This window comes from Camelus ferus, chromosome 17, assembly GCF_009834535.1.
Source record: "Camelus ferus isolate YT-003-E chromosome 17, BCGSAC_Cfer_1.0, whole genome shotgun sequence".
Taxonomy (NCBI): domain Eukaryota; kingdom Metazoa; phylum Chordata; class Mammalia; order Artiodactyla; family Camelidae; genus Camelus; species Camelus ferus.
The window spans coordinates 18,870,947-18,890,800 of NC_045712.1; the positions used below are offsets into that span (position 1 = coordinate 18,870,947).

At 46.2% G+C, this 19,854-nt stretch overlaps 1 protein-coding gene across 12 annotated transcripts in view; it reads right to left on the reverse strand.

Annotated features, from left to right (window-relative positions):
• KCTD6 (potassium channel tetramerization domain containing 6) overlaps positions 1-19,854 on the reverse strand; it is a 36,814-nt gene that overhangs the window by 6,609 nt on the left and 10,351 nt on the right. The window contains exons 5-10 of one of the 12 annotated variants that reach the window (XR_004312093.1): positions 14,995-16,256; positions 10,167-14,383; positions 9,354-9,475; positions 8,444-8,506; positions 7,252-7,350; positions 3,626-5,575 (exon numbers count right to left, since the gene is read on the reverse strand). Coding sequence is in view for 6 of the 12 variants with exons in the window: in XM_006184814.3 (XP_006184876.2) it covers positions 1,869-1,927 (59 nt within the window). In the remaining 6 variants the exon portion in view is untranslated. The other 11 variants (XR_001366043.2, XM_032458180.1, XM_032458179.1 and 8 more) reach the window with 11 other exon arrangements.

The window sequence follows — 19,854 nt, forward strand, 5'->3', positions numbered from 1 at the left end:
TACACACCTTCAAAATTACCTTTGTACTGAATTTCTCTTTTCTCGAAACGTGGGAGTTTGAAAGTGAAATGCTTTTTTTTTTTAATAGTAACTAGTTCAGCGACATGTAGAGGAGTCATCTAAGTTAACATTCACATACAGGCTGGCACAAGGAGCCAGGCGCACAAGGAGAAAGTGATTATAGTTATCCTTAACCATAGCCGCTACAGAAATGGACTGTTCTGTCCAAAAACTAATTCTTTTTTCTCTCTCCTCTCTCCATGTGGTCTAGAAGAAAGGCACTCTAGATTGAAAAGTGACTTAAATACTAAAGAGCTGTTACAAATAGTTACAAAATCATAAAGTCCCTCTTATCCTCAGCTTCCACAAGATAAAACAGAATACCACCTTCTCAAAAGTAATCATACCAATTAGGCACAACACAAAGGTAATAACTGGCCTACAGGGTAACAGATCAGGACTACGGTTCTTAAGTCACATGCAGGCCCGTGCAGAAGAAAGAGAACTCATCACAGGTGAGGATCTGTATACCAAATCTGCTCCATTACTAATTACGAGACCCTGAGTAAATCACTCTTTATGCTCATCCTCTCCTGGCAGAGAAGAAAATAAGTGCAATCACGAATAGAAAACCATTTGTAAACTGGCAACTATTACAAAACAAATGTGAAAATATTAGTGGCAGTAGCATAAACAAAATCTCTGTGGTAAACTGAGAAACTTGAGAGTGTGAACACAAGCAACTTAGAGCACTGGCATGGAGACAGGGAGACACGGTCTCTTAATTTGTTTCCAATCTCCCCGGGGTCCTCGTATCTCCAGAGTTCCAGAAGAGAGAATTACAGGTAAAAGGGAACACCTGGCTTTTATAGAAACAATCAGACATCCGAGCTCTTAATCAAAGAAGAAACTTCTCGAAAGCATGACTCAGGATTATCTCCAAGATTAAAGCCAAATCCAAATGAATACATGTATTCCATTTTAAACAGACTCCAAATATTAAAACCCAAGATATATTGAGAGATTCATATAAGGATTCACCCTAGAATTCCTTTATGTAGTAATGTTTTAGTAAAAATATGACTTATGAAAATTCAAATCACACAAACCTTAGAAATGGCATCCACAGCTGTCCTGACCACTCAGTCCTTAATACCGCTAGCATTACATAAAACGAAGTATTAGTGTATATAGCCTGACAGTTCTCAACCAAAAAGCAAGTTCTCTCAACCTGCCAACCGTGCAGGTGAAAAGATTTTCCTTTTGCTCGCTACACAGCTGCTCATTTGAAAAACATCTCAATCTTGGGCTCAGGCCTATGATAAACGCTGTCCCCTAGCTTCTCTCCCATCCTGGGATCACTCATGTACTCGAGCATTTGTGACAACTCGAAAATGAAAGTGCAGAGGGGAAATGGTACAGGGCACTTAGGCTACCCCAAACATTCTCAGCCAAACCAGGTCACCTTGGGTCCACTGGCCACTCAAATCTCTTCCACCACAAAGTCTTACAACTGGATTTACCAACTTGTTCTAGAACTAGTGTACTTGAACAGAAGCATGATAACTTCGGCAGCACATCCAAACAGGATCTCTGTTTCATTTCTCGCGTCCCACCCCTCCCCGATCTGCCTCCACCACTGTCAGCCCGGCAGGTGCTTCCCATTACCAAGGCCATTTATCACCTCTGACATCCAGCATTAAAAATGCCCTGACACACAAATCTGGGCATAAAGAACTCAGCTGCAGTCAGTGCCTCTATGGGGCAGAAAATACCCTAAGGCAGGGTTCAGCAGCCCGGCCACAGGCTTTAAATTAGGGCAAACTGGCTAATAAGCGCCACTCCCAAACAATCATGTTCGAGCAAACCTCGAGGTGCCGGCGTCCGGGCCCGGCTTCGCTGTTGCCCGCAGGCGGAGTCTCCCCATCCCGACCCGGCCCCCGTGTGGAAAGCGAGACGCCCGAGCAAGGGGCGCACCCCGGAGCCAGGAACACAGGTCCACCGAGCCCGCACGTCCCTGCCGGGCGCGCCCCGGAACCCCCGCCCTAGCCCGGCCCCTCGGCCGCGGGCAGCCCGCCGCGGGCTCGTGCCAGCCCCGGAGCGCGCCGCCCGGGCTCCCGGCGGTCCCCTCAGCGCGGCCCCGCCACCGCCCGGGTTCCCCTCAACCCCGTTCCCCGGGCCGCTCCGCGCGGGCTTCTCCTAGTCCCGGCCCTCCCGAGGCCGGAGCCCCCACGCCGTGGGCCCGCCCCTACTCACTGCGCGGCGGCTGCTGCGGTGACGGCCCGGCCGGGAGACGCCGGCGGCTGGAGAGCGCGAGGACGAGCGAACCCGCGCCCGGCGGCGGTGGCTGCGGCGGCTGCGGCGGCAGAGGGGACGACTGAGCCCTCGCCCGGAGTTGCGGCTTCTGCCGCCCGGTGCGGGCGGCGCCTCCCCAGCAAAGACGCTACGCCACGGGCGCGGGCGCCCCCTAATGGCGGCGCGGGCGGGTGGCCGGAGGGCCGAGCGGCCAGAAAAACTCAACTAGGCGCTGCCTGAGCGGCGCAGTCAAGGCGGTTCCGCCGCAGCAGTCCCGAGCCCCGCCCTGAACATCCAGCCCCGCCCCCTGAGGCTCCGCCCCTAGACCCCCCGCGCCCCGCCCAGAGTCCGCCCTACGTCCCGCCTCCGCCCGCAGTTTGGGATCAGCCCAGCCCCGGGTAGTCTTCGCTGCGTTCTCAGGCCTAGGGTCCCCACAGCTGTTTCTCTTGTCATTTCACGAAGACGTATGGGGCTCCTACCATGTGCCTGGCGGGTAGAGCGGCCACCAAAAGGGAGGAGGGTCCTAATGAGAGGAGAAAACCGAAAAGACCCAAGGACAGTAAACAAAACAATGACAAGTTATGATTTTAAGTGAAGGTAGGTACATAATCAAAGGAATTAGATGGAGAATAAGGGGAGGGGGCCTCTGCTTCAGAAGCGGTGGCTAAAGATCTGGACTCCGGAACTGTGGCCAGAGCACCTCCTGGCCTTGCCCTCTGTGGGATAGGTAGTAAGGTTACCTATCCAGCCTGGTGGGCAGGGTAGGCAAGGGCAGCCAAGCCTGAAGGGCCAACGTGGGCGGCCAGAAGGGGAGAAGAGCAGAACTGACTCCAGCAAAGAAAACGACCAAAGCAAAGGAGCTGGTCCTAGATGAAACTCGTACCCGAACTGTCCTCATTTCACCGAAGAAAGCCAAGGATGGAGAGGGTGGGGAATTACCTAAAGCCTCAGAGTTACTTGTTCTCCAGGCAAAGACGCCTTCCAAATCTCATTCGCTTCCTGCTAACCAGGTCTCTACCCCTTTCCAGGTGGGACCAGGTATATGATGTTTGTTTCGCTATTTCCCTTTCACCAATATAACCACTTGCTCTGGAAACTTACTTGCACTTTACATCTGCCTGTGTGTGAGCTGACTCTGGGGTTTAACTTTTATCTGCACGATCATCACAGTCATATCTAACATTTGGTTTTTCTCTGAAAACCCAAGTCAATAGGTTAAAGAAATGACATATGCTGCATCATTATAATTAAGTACTACATTATCATACCAAAAAGACTAGGTGAGAATACAGGGAAATGTGTGTGAAAACAAGCAGTACACAAAATGGTATACATGGTATAAGTTTAATCTTATTTTTTTTAATGTAAATATGCATAGATAAAAATTTCAAAGGAAATACATCAAATCGTTGATCATAATTCTAGGTAGCAGAATGGGAATGTTAGTGACTTATTACTTCCAAATGTTCTTCTGACTTTTCTATATTTTCTAAACTGCATGGATACTGAATTTATAATCAGAAAAATACAATGAGTCTTATTTTTCACAAAAGACAAAGCTGAAATTATTTCACACTCAGAGATGTAGGATTCAGTGCCACCTGGCTTACTGGTGTCCTTGGAAGAGTTATTTCCCCTCTCAGGGCTTCTATTTCCTCAACTAAAAACTGAGAGGAATTACCTTTGTCAGTGGTTTTTCTCAGAACGATTCCTACATATCTCGAAGTAAATTTATATTTTATAATGTATTTATGGTTATTGAAATGTGATTGGTTTTATATAATAAACTTCTATTCACTCAATGCTTTTTTAGTTCTAACTTAGTCCTGTTTTAGTTTTAATAAGTTTATAGGCTCTCTTGAATTTTCGATGTAAGTAATTACAGAGTCTACAAGGAGTAACATTTGGTATCTTCCTGTCCAGTCTTTATTTCCTTTTCCCTGTTTTACTGCCCTGACTAAAAATCTCCAGCACAGTGCTGAACAACAATGGTGACAGTGGGCATTTCTATCTTATTCTTGAATCCTTTAATATGTCACCATTAAACATGCAGTTTGTTGTAAATTTTTGGTAGATACTATTTATCAGAGTAAGGAAGTACTATTCTGCTTTATCATGAATGGGTGTTGAATTTTATCAAATGTGAGATTTTCCCCCCTAATGTAATTAATTACAACCATGGATTTTACTATGTTAAAACATCCATGCATTCCTGGAATAAACACACCTTGATGATGTGTTATTTTTTCAATATAGTGCTGGATTTTGGTTGGTAACATTTTATTTAGGGTTTTTATATCCGTATCTATGAATGAGATATGCCTACCATTTTCCTCTTACTCTCTCCTTATCTGGTTTTGCTAGCAAAGTTACATGAGCCTCATATAATAAATTAAGCAAATGGGTGTCTACTCACTAGAGCAACTCTTGTAAGACTAGGGTTTTTTCTGTGGTTCGGATTTTCTATAGAATTCTCCTGTAAACCATCTTGGTTTGGGGCTTGGGGGTAGAAAGTGTTTACAGTGACATCCAGACCCACAACATTCAATCTGGCCTCAGACCACCTCTCCACCTACACAGCTCTTGTGGGGCCACCAGGAATCTCCTTGTCGCTGAAGCCAAAAAACACTCTTCAGATCTCCTGTCAGGCCTCCCCGCTGACCACACCCTCCTAGGGATCTCCCCGTGGCCTGTTTTGGTTTTCCTCCTTCCTCTGCAGCTCCTCCTCTCAGGCTCATGGAGACATCCTCCTCGTGCTTTACCCACTCCTTTTGTCCACGTTTGTGGCCAAGGCCAGCCTCTCTTCTCTGTCTCCCCCTCGCTGTGGACTGGCTCAGCCCCCTCCATGGATTCCAGTATTGTCTCTAAGCCCTAAGATTCCCAAATCCATACCTCCGACCCAGACCTCTCTCCTACACTCCAGACCTACAGATGCTGCATATGCTAAAGCCCATACTATGTGCCAGGTACTGTGCTGAGTCCTTTTACTCTCTGGATCAGTTCTCTATGGCCACATCATGAAATGTCCCAAACTTTAGGGGCCTGTAACAACAAATGTTTCTTATTTCACAGTTTCTGACAGTCCAGAATTCGGAAGCAGATGAGGTAGTAGTGGATCCATCAGCCTAGTTGTCAGCTGGGGCTGCAGTCAGCTAAAGGCTTGGCTGGGGCTGGAGCATTTGCTTCCAAGTTCACTCATGTATGTAGCAGGACGCAGTAGTTCCTCTTCACCTGAGTCTCTCCTGACAACATGGTGGCTGGTGTCCCCAGAGTGAGTCAGCTAAGAGAGAAGCCATAACATCTTTTCTAACCCAGCCTTGAAAGTGACATACCCATGGTCTCTCAATCAACTCTGCTGCAGTGTGAAAGGGTACCACACAGGACCTGGATACCAGGAGCGGGGGACCTTAGGGAAGATCTTGGAGGCTGCCCGCCACACCCTCACAACTACGAGGATTACCCACATCCTCCCATGATACAGATGAGAAAACAAAGGCAAGGAGAGGTGAAGTTGGTGATCAAGGCCACAGAGCCGAGTGTGAGAAGAGAGACTGGAACTCAGCTCTGCCTCAGATTTGTCCTCCTTCACAGTGGAGTCCATCCTCCTGTGTCCACCACGTTTCCTCACCTTCAACATATGCAAACCTGAACCCTCTCGCCTCACCACCCCCAAACGTCCCAAGTCCCCAGCTCAGCTCAGCATCCTCCCATCTGTCCAGACCAGTAGCTTTGAGTCATGTCTGCTCCTCCCACCCCCTCACTTCCCAGTGCCAGATCACCCAGCCCTGCCAAATCTTCCTCCTCCGTGCAGCCTGGACCCATCGCTCCTTCCCTATCCTGTCTTCTCCACCACCATCACGACGGGCCAAGCTACCAACTTGTCCGTCCTGGACATCTGCAGTAGCCCCTCCCGGTCTCCCTCATTCTCTCTGCCCCCACACTACCCATCCGTCCTTCTCTCCAGCATGAGTCACCTTTAAGAACATAAAGCTGGTTGTGTCACCCTCCCTGCTTTGAACTCCTTCAATGGTTCCCACTGCCTTTAGGATCCAGCCCCTGACTACTCCTCCTCTGCCCCTCCTCTCTCCGGGCCCCAGCCCCTGTGACCACATTTCGGCATCCAGGACCCACTGTGCATTTTTTTCACTTCAGGGCCTCCGTCATGCTGTTCCCTTAGCTTAAAACACTCTTCCCCCAGCCCTTTGTATGCCTGTCTCCTCATCCTTCAGCATGTTGTCATCTCCTCAGAGATGCCCCTCCTGACTTTCCCTGACCGGTCCCAGCCAGGCTGATGTCCCCCAGCTGTAACCACCACAGTGCCTGTCCTTCCCTCCCGACCTCCCTGCTTCTCCACTGAACCACGAGCTCCCTGAGGGCAGAAGTTGTATCTGTCTAGCTCACAGCTGCACCCTACATCTTCATGACGTGCCTAGTACTTTGTACATTCTCAACAACTACATGCCAATTCGGTGGGTTCTCTCCACTCTCTCCCTTCCCCATGGACTCCATGCTCCAGCCACTGGGCAATGTTCAGTTCCTTAAATGAAGCATGGTCACCGCCAGGTCTCTGCATATGCTGTTCCCTCTACAGGGATGCCCTTCCCTCCTGTCCCTCTATTCATTCCACTAACTCCTGTATAGTCATCAGGAACTAGGGTTGCCAGATTTAGCAAGGGAAAGTACAAGCCACTCAGTTAAATCTGAATTTCAGATAAACAACATATAATCCTTTTAGTATGTCACAAATATTGCATTAAATACAAGCCATCCTGTATTTTATCTGGCACCCTAGCAGGAAGCAGCACCAGTTTCCCCAACTTTGGGAGACCTCCCTGGCCTCTACCCCCACCCTTTTAGGTCTGTTCACCTTCCCTCCGCATCCCTGGGCTCCCAAGTCACCCCCCCACTTGCCCCCACTGAACATAAATGCCCACTCTGTTTATGACTGTCCGTTACCAACTGGAATGTGACACAGAAGGCTGTGTCTCAGTCTTCATTCAGTGCCCCTCTTCACCTGGGACGACCGTGGCCACGGGAAATGGTCAATAAGGTTTACTAAGTGGAGAAATGAAAGAGCGCCAAAGAAAGAAAAGTAAACAAGGTGCGGAAAGGAACCAGCAAAGGAAACTCAGCCCCCAAAGCAGGGGGAACCTCTTGGATGAGTACCCACAGCGGGGAGCACCCCCTCCCACCCCACCTCACCTGTGTCACCCAGGCCTCAGGGGGCCTTAGGATTGGTGGGCCAGGAATGAAAAAAAAAAAAAAAAAAAAAAAGTCCGTGTCCCTTTAGGGGATTTTCTAAAACCACCTCTTGAACATTCAAATGGGAGGTCCTGCGGGGAGCAGGGCAGGAGTCTACGTCTCAGCCAAGATGGGAGAGAGGCTGTGAGGATCCCCGGGGTAGGGAGGCGCCCCCAAAGGTTCAGGGGGTTGCAGCTCCACTGCTTGGAGAGCTACTGAAGTCCAAGCAGGTCACATGGGGGCTAAACCTACATTCAGCACCCCCTGGCCATTCAATTAGCTCCCACAGCCCCTCCCAAGATGGGGGCAGTCCCAAGGGGCCCCAGGAGGAAAGGGACCCTAAAGCAACTAATTGCATGCATTATCTGGACCCACAACTTCGCTGAGCTCCTCCCGACCACCCCTCCTAGGGTATTCTGAACAGCCAAGGAAAGAGCCAGTGGAGAAGCCCACTCCACTCTGCCTCTCTTGGTGGCGGCTCCTGTCTCTCCTGTGTATTTGTCTCTCCTCTTCCTCTCGGTCCCCTTTGGTTCTCGTGCCACTTGTTTCACCAGCTGAGGTCCTCTGGACCTGGTAAAAGGCACTCCTTAGCCCTTCACTCACTGGCTGCCCTGACTAACAGATACCTTCTGAACAGTCTCCCCCCCTTGACCACTGGGGACCGGCCTCAGACCCTCTGCAACTCGCCCCAGCTTCTAGGCCACCCTCTGGCACAAGTGGCCCTTAACGCTGGCAGTTTCCAATGCCTCCCCCACTTCCAGCCATGGAGACGCTCTGGTAAATTTGAGGAGAGCATTTTTCCTTTTTATAAGGTTTCTAATTACCTATTATTTCTGATCTTCTCTTTAATCAGCTTCCAAAACCCTGCTGGGAGCAAGAGAACCAGGGGAAGGAGTGTGGTTCTCACCAGTGTTGAGAGAGAGGCCTGTGGTCATCCTTGGAAGTCGCCATCCTCCTCACCACAATGGCTCTGTAATTAGAGGGATCAGAAGAGATGGCTTCTGTCTGTAGCCCCATGAGTGCCTTAGTGTGCCACATCTGAGCAGCTCAGGGGCCTTGACAGTCCTTATATGCCGAAAGGGAATAAAACTGCCTGACCATAGCGTGGCCAGCTGGCACGCAGGAGGCAAGACAACTCCAGATTCTGAATTCTCACCCTCCCTGACAGCTCAGGGCTCTAAATGCATGTCCATAACACATTTCAGGCCTTGGTTGTCCTCCCGCCCATTCCTAATCCAAACCACTTCCTCCGCACGTTTGCTAGTTTAGCAAGAGCCTTATTCATTCGCAAAGCACAGCTCCTGCCTCTTCTGTCCTGTCCCTCCCAGAGTGAGTCTCTCCTTCCTGACACACCCAAGGCCCCTCTTTCCTGCCTGGATGCCTTCCCCTCCCTCAACATACTGAGAGGCACTCATGTACCATCCCCCCAACTCAAATGCATCACTTTTGTCAAGGAGTTCTGGGGGAATTCTGCCTGAAATACAGTTGTATTGTCTTCAGAAAGCTCCTATGTTTTACACAAGGTGCAAATAACAATACTTGTAAAGCTGCCATCATACAGATCTGTTCATGTTCAGGGGCTTCTGAAATAAAAGGTCTGATTACAAGGCAGGAACACTACTTTAAACCTATTGAAATGTCCCTCGGGTTTCATGATGATGGTGGGGGTTCAACACCTCAATGGCTAATAGTGGATCCATTGTTATTCTGGTCAAAAAAAAAAAAACAAAAACCCGGAGCATCATGTAGAGAAGTAACTATAGTAACCGTGTGAAGAGCCATGTTTGGGGATTCAGAATTCTACACGTATCACTTACTTCCAGTTACTGACGTCAGGTCCTGTGACAGAGCAGAGCCCACTGGGTGGGGCTCCGGCTTGCTCCCGCCTCTGTCACTCACCAGCAACGTGGGCCTGGACCCCCAGCCTCAGTTTCCTCAGCTGTAAAATGGAATAAGACAACTTTTCTTCAGCAGGGTTGTTGTGACAATGAAACGAAGCAATTAAAGTATGAAGAACTCTGGTAATGCAGTGCCTGGCGTGAAGTCGGCACACAATAAATTGGTAGCTCTCATTATAATAACTAATTGCTATACTGCTGATTTGAAAAGATAAATATAGAATTGAAACTCTGGCAGGCAGCGGGAGAACTGGGCTGAGAGAGGGGCACTTTTGGAGACTGATGATTTGATTGTTCCATCAAGGTCTCTTAAAATATCTATTTATTTTGGTTGCAAGTTGAATATTGTCCACGTTGATAATTGCTATGAATAATTAAGAAACAATGGCTTCTGCTGACAGTCTTACAGCACTTATGTGATTAGCTAAATACATCTTTTTCTAACCCTTTCTGTATTAAGACTCAAAAAACTTGATCCCCTAACACCATGAAACTAAGTTGGCAGAGTAATGTGATTGTACAAAATAATAAACAGGAAAGTAATAACTTTTTATTACTTGGGAAGAAATGGTGTTCCCACTTCAGCTGGTTTGTTTTTTTTTTTTTGTGGTTGCTGTTGTTTTGGGTTTTTTTTTTTTTAGTAAATTTTGTTCCTGGGATATAACATTCATCTAGAAATGTACACAAAGCATAAATGAATGGTCTGATGAATTTTTTGCAAAGCGAACATACCTTGTAACCAACATCCAGGTCAAGAAACAGAACGTCACCAGGACTCCAGAAACCCCTTCCTGCCCTCTCTGGTTGATCATTTCTTTTTTCTTTTTTCTTTTTCTTCCCCTCCTCCTCTTTCTTTCTTTGAGATACAATTTATAAACCATTAAATGTATCCATTTGAAATATACAGTTCGGTAAATTCTTCTAGATTCATACAGTGAGCAGCAATCACTACTATCCAGGTTTAGAATATCTCCATCACCCCAGAAAGTCCCCTGGTGCCTCTACAGGGTCAAACCCCATCTTCATCCTGAGCCCCCAGCAACCACTGAGGTGTTGTCTCTAGAGTTTTGCCTTTACTAAAATGTTCACACACAAGCAGGAGTAAACATACAATAGTAGTCTTTTGTGTATGACTGGCTTTTTATCATAAAATATGTAGATATCAATATAGCAAGACTGGAGTTTCCCAAATCTGGCACATGAAATAAGGTTAGGTAGTACACAGACAACTATTTTATATCTTAATTGTGTATTTTTAATAAGATACATCAAAGTAACTAGCACATCAAGCCTCCAACGTCACAAGTACTCTTGCTTGGGTCTAGAATACGCTTGAAAATGAATTAATTTAAGATTTAGGGAACCATGTTAGTTACAACAGATAGATAATGTGAAATGTTATCATGTGCACAGATGTGAAAATTGTGAGGGTGCCACAGCACATGCTGAAGTCAGCTAAATAGTGACCTAGATTAAGAAAGAGAAATCATTTCTCTGAGCCCTGAAATCCTCTGTATATCAATCAATATGCAGCCTTTTAAAAACAATATTCAGAACTTTAAGGCTGGCTATTCAGGTGTTTTACTGAATATTTCAACACTTTTTTATGTGAGTGCCTTCTATGTGCCAGATACTAGATAAATGTTCACTGACAGATGCTAATCATACTGCTTTCTGTATTTACATTATAAGTATTTTTTTACAGAACTTTGATGATTTAAATGCAGTGACACCCAAGAGTGTATGGTTATGCACTCGCACGAAGCAGTTGCCACAAGCGTTCTGGGCTGACACAAAGAGTCAGATTTGACTCAAGGGAGGGGGAATTTAAAGAAACAGAGAAGAGAGTTGGATGGTTCTAGCAAAAGCAGAAGGGGAACAGAAAAAAGGCATATTCCAGGGTCAATGAGTTGACCCTACTGGCTAGTGCAGAGTTGAGAAATGTGAAAAGCTGGCAACAGGACTAGAAGGGCTGGTCCAAATGTTGACCACTCGTAACAACTGTGAGCTGGGACGCCATGAAAAACAGCCAGAGATGTAGTCAGAATGCCAGTCCTTTGTGGAAGATGGAGAGGATGGCTGGATGATGGATGATGGATGATTGATGGATGGATGATGTCTGGCAGGAAGGGATGGTTGCTCAGATGGATGGTCATCTGTCACATGTATATATCCCACATCCATCCCTGTGGATGGAAGTCCTACATTAAAGTTCAACATTATGTGCCGCCTTGACATCTAATAAAATTGGGAGGGCCTTCAATGGCCTAACCCCAAGTCCCCATCCCCATTATTCTGCTCCCATAAAGCCCCCTACGCATACACCACTTCTTGTTGAAGGCACCAGGCATAGGTCCTGCTTAACCCTGTGAAGTGGGACTCAGTCCCTTCCAGCCCACAGAATTATTCCAGCCAGCCAACCACATCCTTCTGCAGCAACTAAGGGTAACTCACCCTCTTTGATACTACAGATACTCCGTTCCTGAGAGCACCTCCCATGTGGCCCTGCGTGGTGCGTGGTGTTCTCCTCCCCATGGCTGTGTGTATGGGTGACCAATGAGCTTCTGTCTGTCTCATCTGTCTCGTATCAAGTGTCATGTGTTAGGTCACTCCACGGCCCTAGAGAGGGAATCCCTCCTCCCTAACAGGATGAAGAGGTGGTGATCAAGACAATCCTCTGTTTTTCTTTGCTAATGGAACCTGGATTTCATTCAGGGAGCCACCCTCCCTCTCATGACTTAGGAAATGGTCACCTCACCCCTAGCTCAGAGATAATTCCTAACTTAGTGGCCTCATTAGACTCTAGCATGAAACCCAGTTCTGCCCATGGATGCGGAAGAGTGTATCTAATGGGATGTTTCTTGGAGAGGTTTCCTGGCTCCCGGGAAGAGGACACTGGAATAAAAGGGCCCCTGTTCCACCTCTGGATATTTCTGCATCTACACGTGAGGCCTTTGCCTGCTGCTCCAGTTAACCTGTGACAATGACTGGTTATAGTCTACTCTAGAGGGGCTGAGGAAGAGCTGGGAAACCTGGGTCCTTACCAATACCAGGCAGCCTCTGAATCAACCTTCACGCCTTTGGACAATGTATTTTCTTATTATTTATGCCAGTTTGGGCCAGCATTTTCTCTTCCTTGTAACTGAATACATCCTACTGAAACATCACCTTTAAACTGTATTGGTAAACACGAATTCCTAAATCCATCCAAAGGGATGGCGTCCTTACTTGAAGAGTTTTGAGAAGGACCTTAAGTTTAATACATAAATTGACAGCACACTCTGATGGGACTGATTTAATTAATAGAGATAAGAACTAGAAACTGAGTGTATATTGTGTACACTCATAATATCCCTGAAGAAGGTTTTATTATTGCTCCTGTTTTATGGAAATTTTGTGAAGACTCAGAGAGGTATATGATGAGCCCAAGTCACATGAACAGCAAGTGTCTGAGCCAGGATTTAAAGGCCAGTTCTGACTATGTTGCCAAAACCCTGCAGGGCATCCCGTCCTCAGTGAGTCTGGCTGGGAGTTAGGAAGCCCAAATGAAGAAGAGTTGAGGGAGTCTCAGCAGAGGAAGGAAGGAAGGAAGGAAGGAAGGAAGGAAGGAAGGAAGGAAGGAAGGAAGGAAGGAAGGAAGGGAGGGAGGAAGGAAAGCAGAATAGAAAGGTTTTTCTTATTTTTTAGAGAAGACAATGCCGCCAGCAACCTTCCACCTTTTTCTGCCACTTCTGAACCAGACACAGAAGTATTTCAAAATGCAAAATTGCTTGTGAGATGTACAATCAGTCAACAAGTATTTATTGAGCTCGTAACATGAGCCCAACAGCTAGAGTAACTGCTGGGTGTTGTTTTATTGTCCCACTGAGAGAAGGGCCAGACTATAGAACAAACTTCATAAAAACAGAATTTTTAAATGTCACTCTAGGCTCACAAAACTGGCATTGTTTTTAAGCACTTAAGATGCAGTCGAGCACTGCCTCCAAATAAGGATCTGGACTCTAGTGTCAGGAAGACAGAGATTCAAACCCCACCTCTCCCACTACTTGCTATGTGACTACTTTGGCAAGATTCTTATCTCCCTGCACCTCAGTTTTCTGATCTGTAGAATGGAAATAAGAATGGTACTTAATTCAAAAGGCAACTGTGCTAATTAAATCAGATAATGCTAGGTTCAGAATGTACCCAATAGATGTTAAAGAATATTACTTTTTAAGAAAATCATTTTATTATTTCTTTTAAAGAAGGTAGAGGCCTATAATCTCCCATGTAGAAACAGAGCTGGAGTGAAAGGGTGAACTGGCTACCCGCCTGGATGATGCCAGAGTGGTAATCCACACTGTTGCCTCTTCCTGTGTTTTCCTTTCTCCCTTCCTCTCACTCAGGAAGGGAGCTGATTCTGGGAATACTGTCTGGGGTCTGGAAGCCTGTGGAAGGTGGTACAACCTCAGAAAGATTCCTGGGGCCCCATAATGGCAGGAAAGCAGCAGCAGACCCTGGAGCCAGTGGAGCCACACGGGCAGGGCTAACAGATCCTTCAACCAACCATGTGACTGATGACCAGAGCCAGAATCCTCCCCCCTCCTCCCCTTGGCCTTGCCTAACCCCCCAGGACTGAGTGACACTCGGTATGTGTGTGTTGCCGAGGAGAGGGGTGTATGTGCCCAGTAAAGACTGCACTTTGGGGTTTTACACCAGCTTGGCAGGGCAGAGGCCTGCACTCAGAGCAGAGTTTTGGGAAAGAAAGCTTCGTTTCTTGCCTACCTGAGTTGTGGGCTGAGATTCGTACCAGCCATGGCAAGAACTCAAGAGTTGCTTGTTCTCAGAAGACTAGGGTGGATCCAAGGTCCAAAGATTCCAGCAAGGAGTAGCAAAGAAGGTAAACCACAGGTCTACCCCCTAGGGGAGAGCATGCTGGTGGCAAAGGTCCAGAGGCCTTTCATCTGGGCCTGGGCACAAACAAGGAAGCAAACGAGGGAGGGGAGGGACAAATAAGCACACCTGGCAGAAAGCCGCCTGTATTCACCCCATTCACACCCCATTCTTATTAAATCCAGAGATTTGGGTTTGCAGCTAGGGTTTAGCAATTAAAACTATGTTGCGACACCTCTCCTGTTCAAAGTGGAGAAGGCATGAGGTCTGTGAATTTGCAGATGTGGCAGCACGGCCTTCTGTGCAAACATCTGACTCACTCTGCCCCTCAAGGAGGGAGGAAGCCAGCTCAGGTTTCACTATTAGCCCCCAAAGCCCGCTGTGAATGGCATTTCTCTCCCAGAAGCAAACTGAACTACCAAATCTCTTTAAATCAGTGCTGACAGCCTAAACCCAAGTTTATGAAGCTTCAGGCCACAGAGGAGGCCCTCTGCTCCAGGGTTGCACCATGAGGGGTGAGCAGCTCTGATTTAAATGAACCGGAGCCTAGGTTTCGCTGTTTTCATTGCTGTGACATTTACATTCTGAGAGCCTGGGGAAATGGATCTTTGAGACACAGAACATTAACCTTTGCTATAGCAAAGTCTTGGCTGTCTTCAAACGCCTCACAAAAGATGGTACTCCTTACCTCCATTCTAGCCTCTAGTCTGCTGGAAAGGTCACAACGTGGGAGGAGTTCTGACAGCAATGAAATCTCAGGAAATCACAGGGCTTAACGGGGACTGCAGCAACCATCCAAGTCCACTCCGGCATTTCATGCATGAGTAAACTCAGGCTAAAGAGAGATTAGCGAACTTTTGCAAAGTCACCCTGCCAGAAGGTCGATGAACTGTGACTGACTGACTCTACTCATTTACCGTAAGAAACATCTGTTGGTTACTATTGGGAGACCTCTGTGGTTGTGTGGGTCACAGGGCCCTTTCATAGGGCCCTAACTTACCCTATGGAAGTCAGAGAGGCCCCATACCCCTCTCCCCAGTTCCTAGAAGCAGGGATGTAACCTAGCCACATCCAACAGGACAATCCCATCCAGCCTTACCTTAACATCCAACCGTCCATGGCCGCCATGTTGGTTCTGCCCCAGGACTCCGACAAGAGCCACAAGTCCCACTGATACATTTACCTAGTGACCAGTTTGCTCAATGAGCAATCTGTGTAATAAACGGTTTCCCTAAAATTCAGGCAAATACTCTTTTGAGTATTTTTGCATTCATTTGGCTGCTGTCATCTTTTTTATTTTATTTTTTTTTTGGCCACCTTTTTGGTATTTTTACACATTTAAAAAATTAGTTTCTGCTTGCTACATTTTGTATTTCTGATTAAGTATTTATGAAATGAGTCACCTTTTACAAACAATGAAACTGTTCTTTATTGTCGTGGGAGTCTTTTGATAATATATGAACCTTTGAACACACTCTAAGGGACTTTTTTTACAAGTCTGTATGAAGACTCTTTCTTCAAAGCTGTATGTTTACAGCAAGAGACCCTTACTGAATTTGATATTCAAGATATTAAATTCAGAATAATCCTCAAAGTGTTAGGCACAAAATGGAGTGCACCTGGGCCAGCAATTGATCTGACTTTAGCAACAGAATGAGACCAGCACAGTCCTAACAATTAACGGTAACTAATGGCTGACTACAATGGATGAGAATATACTAGACCAGGTGTGTAATACTGGGTTCATATTCCATTCAAGTCCATACACAAGTATTGAGTTTAACTATAATAATAAACCAGCTACTATTTCTCAAGGACCAACTACACGCCAGAGGCCAGGTTGAGCACTGCACTTACATTTCCTCTTTTAGTTGTGTTCCCTGGGGGCAGGGCCTCCTCTCTGTTACGACTGCGTCCTCAGCTGGTCCATAGTAGGCGCCCTATAGCTACCTGCAGAATAAGCCAAAGGCCCTGTTAGCAGAGAATGTGTTATCTGCCACCTCAACTGGACAGGTGAGGAAATGCAGACTTAGGAGTTGCTACCCATCCGAGGACCTTGGCAAGGGCCGCATGCCCCTGGAGCCTGCATTGCCATGGTAGGGGAAGGGTGCCTTCACACCGGTACTCCAACAACTAAAGCCTGGAGGGTGCGGGTCAGAGTGCACACACACATTCAAAACTGTTTTAAGCTGTTTAGCCCTGAGGGTCTGGGGGCAGAGTGTGTAAGTACAGAGGTCCCTGGGAGGAGATGGTTCTGAAATGACTCTCTTTTAAGGGCTCTAAATGACTATTATTGGAGGTAGAACATTCCAGCATGAGCCTAGCTTCACAGGGAGTTTGGGACAGAATATAAGCAGGGGTCAGAGGTCAGAGGTCCACCCAGGTGACCTGTGTAATGTGTTGTAGCTTTCCAACAGAGGGTTAGAAAGGGGAGGGAAGATTCATTCTGAAAACCTGGGATGATAAACATGGGACCTCGTGGGCCAGCAAAGAGATTAGTCCTGACTTCTCTCCTTTTCTTCCTCTAACGTATATTAAATTTGTTTTCTCTAGAAATTAAAAGCATCTCAGATTCTCATGTGCTGTTGGCCTAGTGCCGTTGTGCTAACAGTAGTCAATAGCATTTCATATGAAAAGAAAACTGTAGCTGGGAATGAAAAATGGTACAGCACTCTGGAAAATAATTTGGCAGTTTCTAAAAAACTCAGCATACATTTTCCCTACAATCCAGCATCGCAATCCTGGGCATTTATCCCAGCAAAATGAAAACTTATGTTCACACAAAAACCTGTATGTGATTGTTCACAGTAGCTTTATCTGCAATAGCCTCAAACTGGAAACCACCAAAATGTCCTACAATAGGTGAATGATTACACTAAACTGTGGTGCATCCAGACCATGGAATAATACTAAACAATAAAAAGGAACAAGCTACTGATACAAGCGACAATTTAGATGGATTTCAAGGGCTTTATGCTAATTGGAAAAAAACCCCCAATCCCATGCAGTATTATTACATATATATAATAGTCTCAAAATGAAAAAAATTTTTTATAAAGACAAAATTGTAGAGATGGAGGACTGATTAGTGGTTGCCAGGGGTAGGGATGGTACAGGGAAGGGTGGGTGTGACTATAACTGGGAAGCACAAGGGAGAACTTTGTGGTGATGGAGCAGCTGTGCATCTTGACTACAGTGGTAGATACTCAGGTCTACACTGGTGATAGCACAGCACACACCCCCCGCGCCCACGTCCGCTTCCTGGCTTTGGTGATGGACTGTAGTTCTCTGAGCTGCAATCACTGGGGGAAATGAGATGAACAGTACAAGGACCTCTCTGTACTGTCTTTGCAACTTCCTGTGAATGTATAATTATTTTAAAATAGAAAGTTTGAAAACAGAAAAAAAGGAAAATCATGGCTGAAAGCATCACCTGATTTTTCAAATTTAACCATTCTGAAGAAATCCTAGTAAAGGAGAAAGATGGATATGTCTCTCGTATACAGAAAGCTTCTTTATTCTTTTTATAGCTTTGTGATATTCCATTTCATGGCTGTACCATATATGTTTTTTAATATAGATCCTGAATGTTTAGGTTATTTCCTTTTTTTGCTATTGTAATTAGTTATTATAAATCATCTTATATATAAATCATCTCACCTATTGCTTTTATGACTAGGTTTGCAGTACAAATAACCTTTGAGTGGGAAAATTGGTTCTCTTGGGGGGGGGGAGGTAATTAGGTTCATTTATTTATTTTAAATAGAGGTACTGGGGATTGAACCCAGGACCTTATCATGCTAATAAGCACATGTCTGCCCCTGAGCTGTACCCTCCCCTCAACTAGTTTTCTGGGCAGCTATGCTATATTTCTACATTATGCTGTATTTCAAGCAAAAAACATTTTTGTCAAAGAGCCTCATTTTTGAAAATAGGTGTTTACAGACAACATTCTTAATGGCAAAAAAAATTTTAGTCTACTTCAAGTTACCACACATTCTCAACATTAATAAAAGAACATTTCTATTTGACTAATTTAAGCTAGTCATTTATCTATTGGTGTTGATTTAAATATGTTTTTAAAGTTATACACTCACTATTATAACGCGGTTCATTTTTACCCAGATCCGGAGATAACGTGGTGAAATCTTGTCTCCCTAAATTACATAACAACTGCACATAGAATAAGAGCGGTGTTACCAATTCAGAGATATCTTCCAACCCCAGTGTTATAAAGGGGTTTTAATGTATTAAACAAAATGGCTTTCTCTTGGTCAAAAAAAAAAATTGTTTTTTAATCTAGTCAAGCAATCAACACCAAAATGTCTGGGATCCTATGAAGTGTCTCTTGCGTCCAGAAACGGGGAGTTTTATTCATCCTCTAAAAGTTCACCGTACAGCGTGTGGGTGAAGCTTTCCGAGCAACCTTTCCCTCTTTTAGCCTTTGTTGCTGCAAAGCCAAAATGTAAGCTCTGAGTCTGAGTTTTGCTTCCCACAAAAAATGTGGCTAAGGCCAGAGAACAGAAGTATTTATACTTTTGAAGGCCCCACCTCTCGTGAGTCACGTGGCAGCGGCCCTGACGGGCCGTTCCTGCACCTCCTGCGGCTCGCCGCCGCCAGTCAGGTGGAGAGGGCGCCCTCTAGGGGTGAGACTGGGGAACAAATAGTCACCAGCCCAGGGGACAGGGACTGTGGGAATTCACCTGGATGGCCTTTCCTAGGCTGCTACGCTTCTGAAGCTTCCAGAAACTAAATTCCATCAATGCGGTGCCAGAAGTAACCTGATGCGCCGCTGTCTGTGCGTGCGAATGCCTGGATACACACTCATAAAATCCAAGTATCTTGGAAAGAGAAGCAGGAAACTAGTACAGATGCTTGCCTCCTGGGAGGGGAATGTCATGAGAGACATGGGGATAAAAGGGAAATCCTTTCCCTCCCCCCAAGTTTATTATGAAAAACTTCCAGACATACAGAAAAGTGGAAAGAATAATGCCATGAATTCCCACATACTCACCACTGAGTCCACAACCGTTAACCATTTGTCATATCTGCTTTACCTCTATATTAATGTGCCTGAATTATCTGATTAGAGACTCACAGCAAAATCTCTTATGTCCTTTGAATTTTGCAGAGTGCACCATTTATCCAAATAAATAAATGTATTAATAATACTAACCACCTCTCAGAGGACTTGTGAGGGAAGTAATCACAGTAAGAGATGTGAATGCCTGGCACAGTGCCAGGCACAGGGTATCTGCTCAACAAATGCTAACTAAGGTCGTTCTCACATTTTTCGTCCATGGCTTTTAGATCCCACAGTCAACTCAACGCCTTTGATTTCACCAGAGGTTGGCAGCTCAGACAGGACAGGGATGTTTATGGGGCAGCAAACGGGGCTTCAGAAATCTCAGTGACTCCAAATCAGCCAGGAACCAAGGGGCCCCCAGTGCGCCTGGCATCTGGGTCTTTTCCCAGTTCAGTCCTCTTCTCATTTTTCCAAATCTCTCTCAGCTCCCCAAAGGCTCCTGGCAGGTTCAGAGCAGGAGGG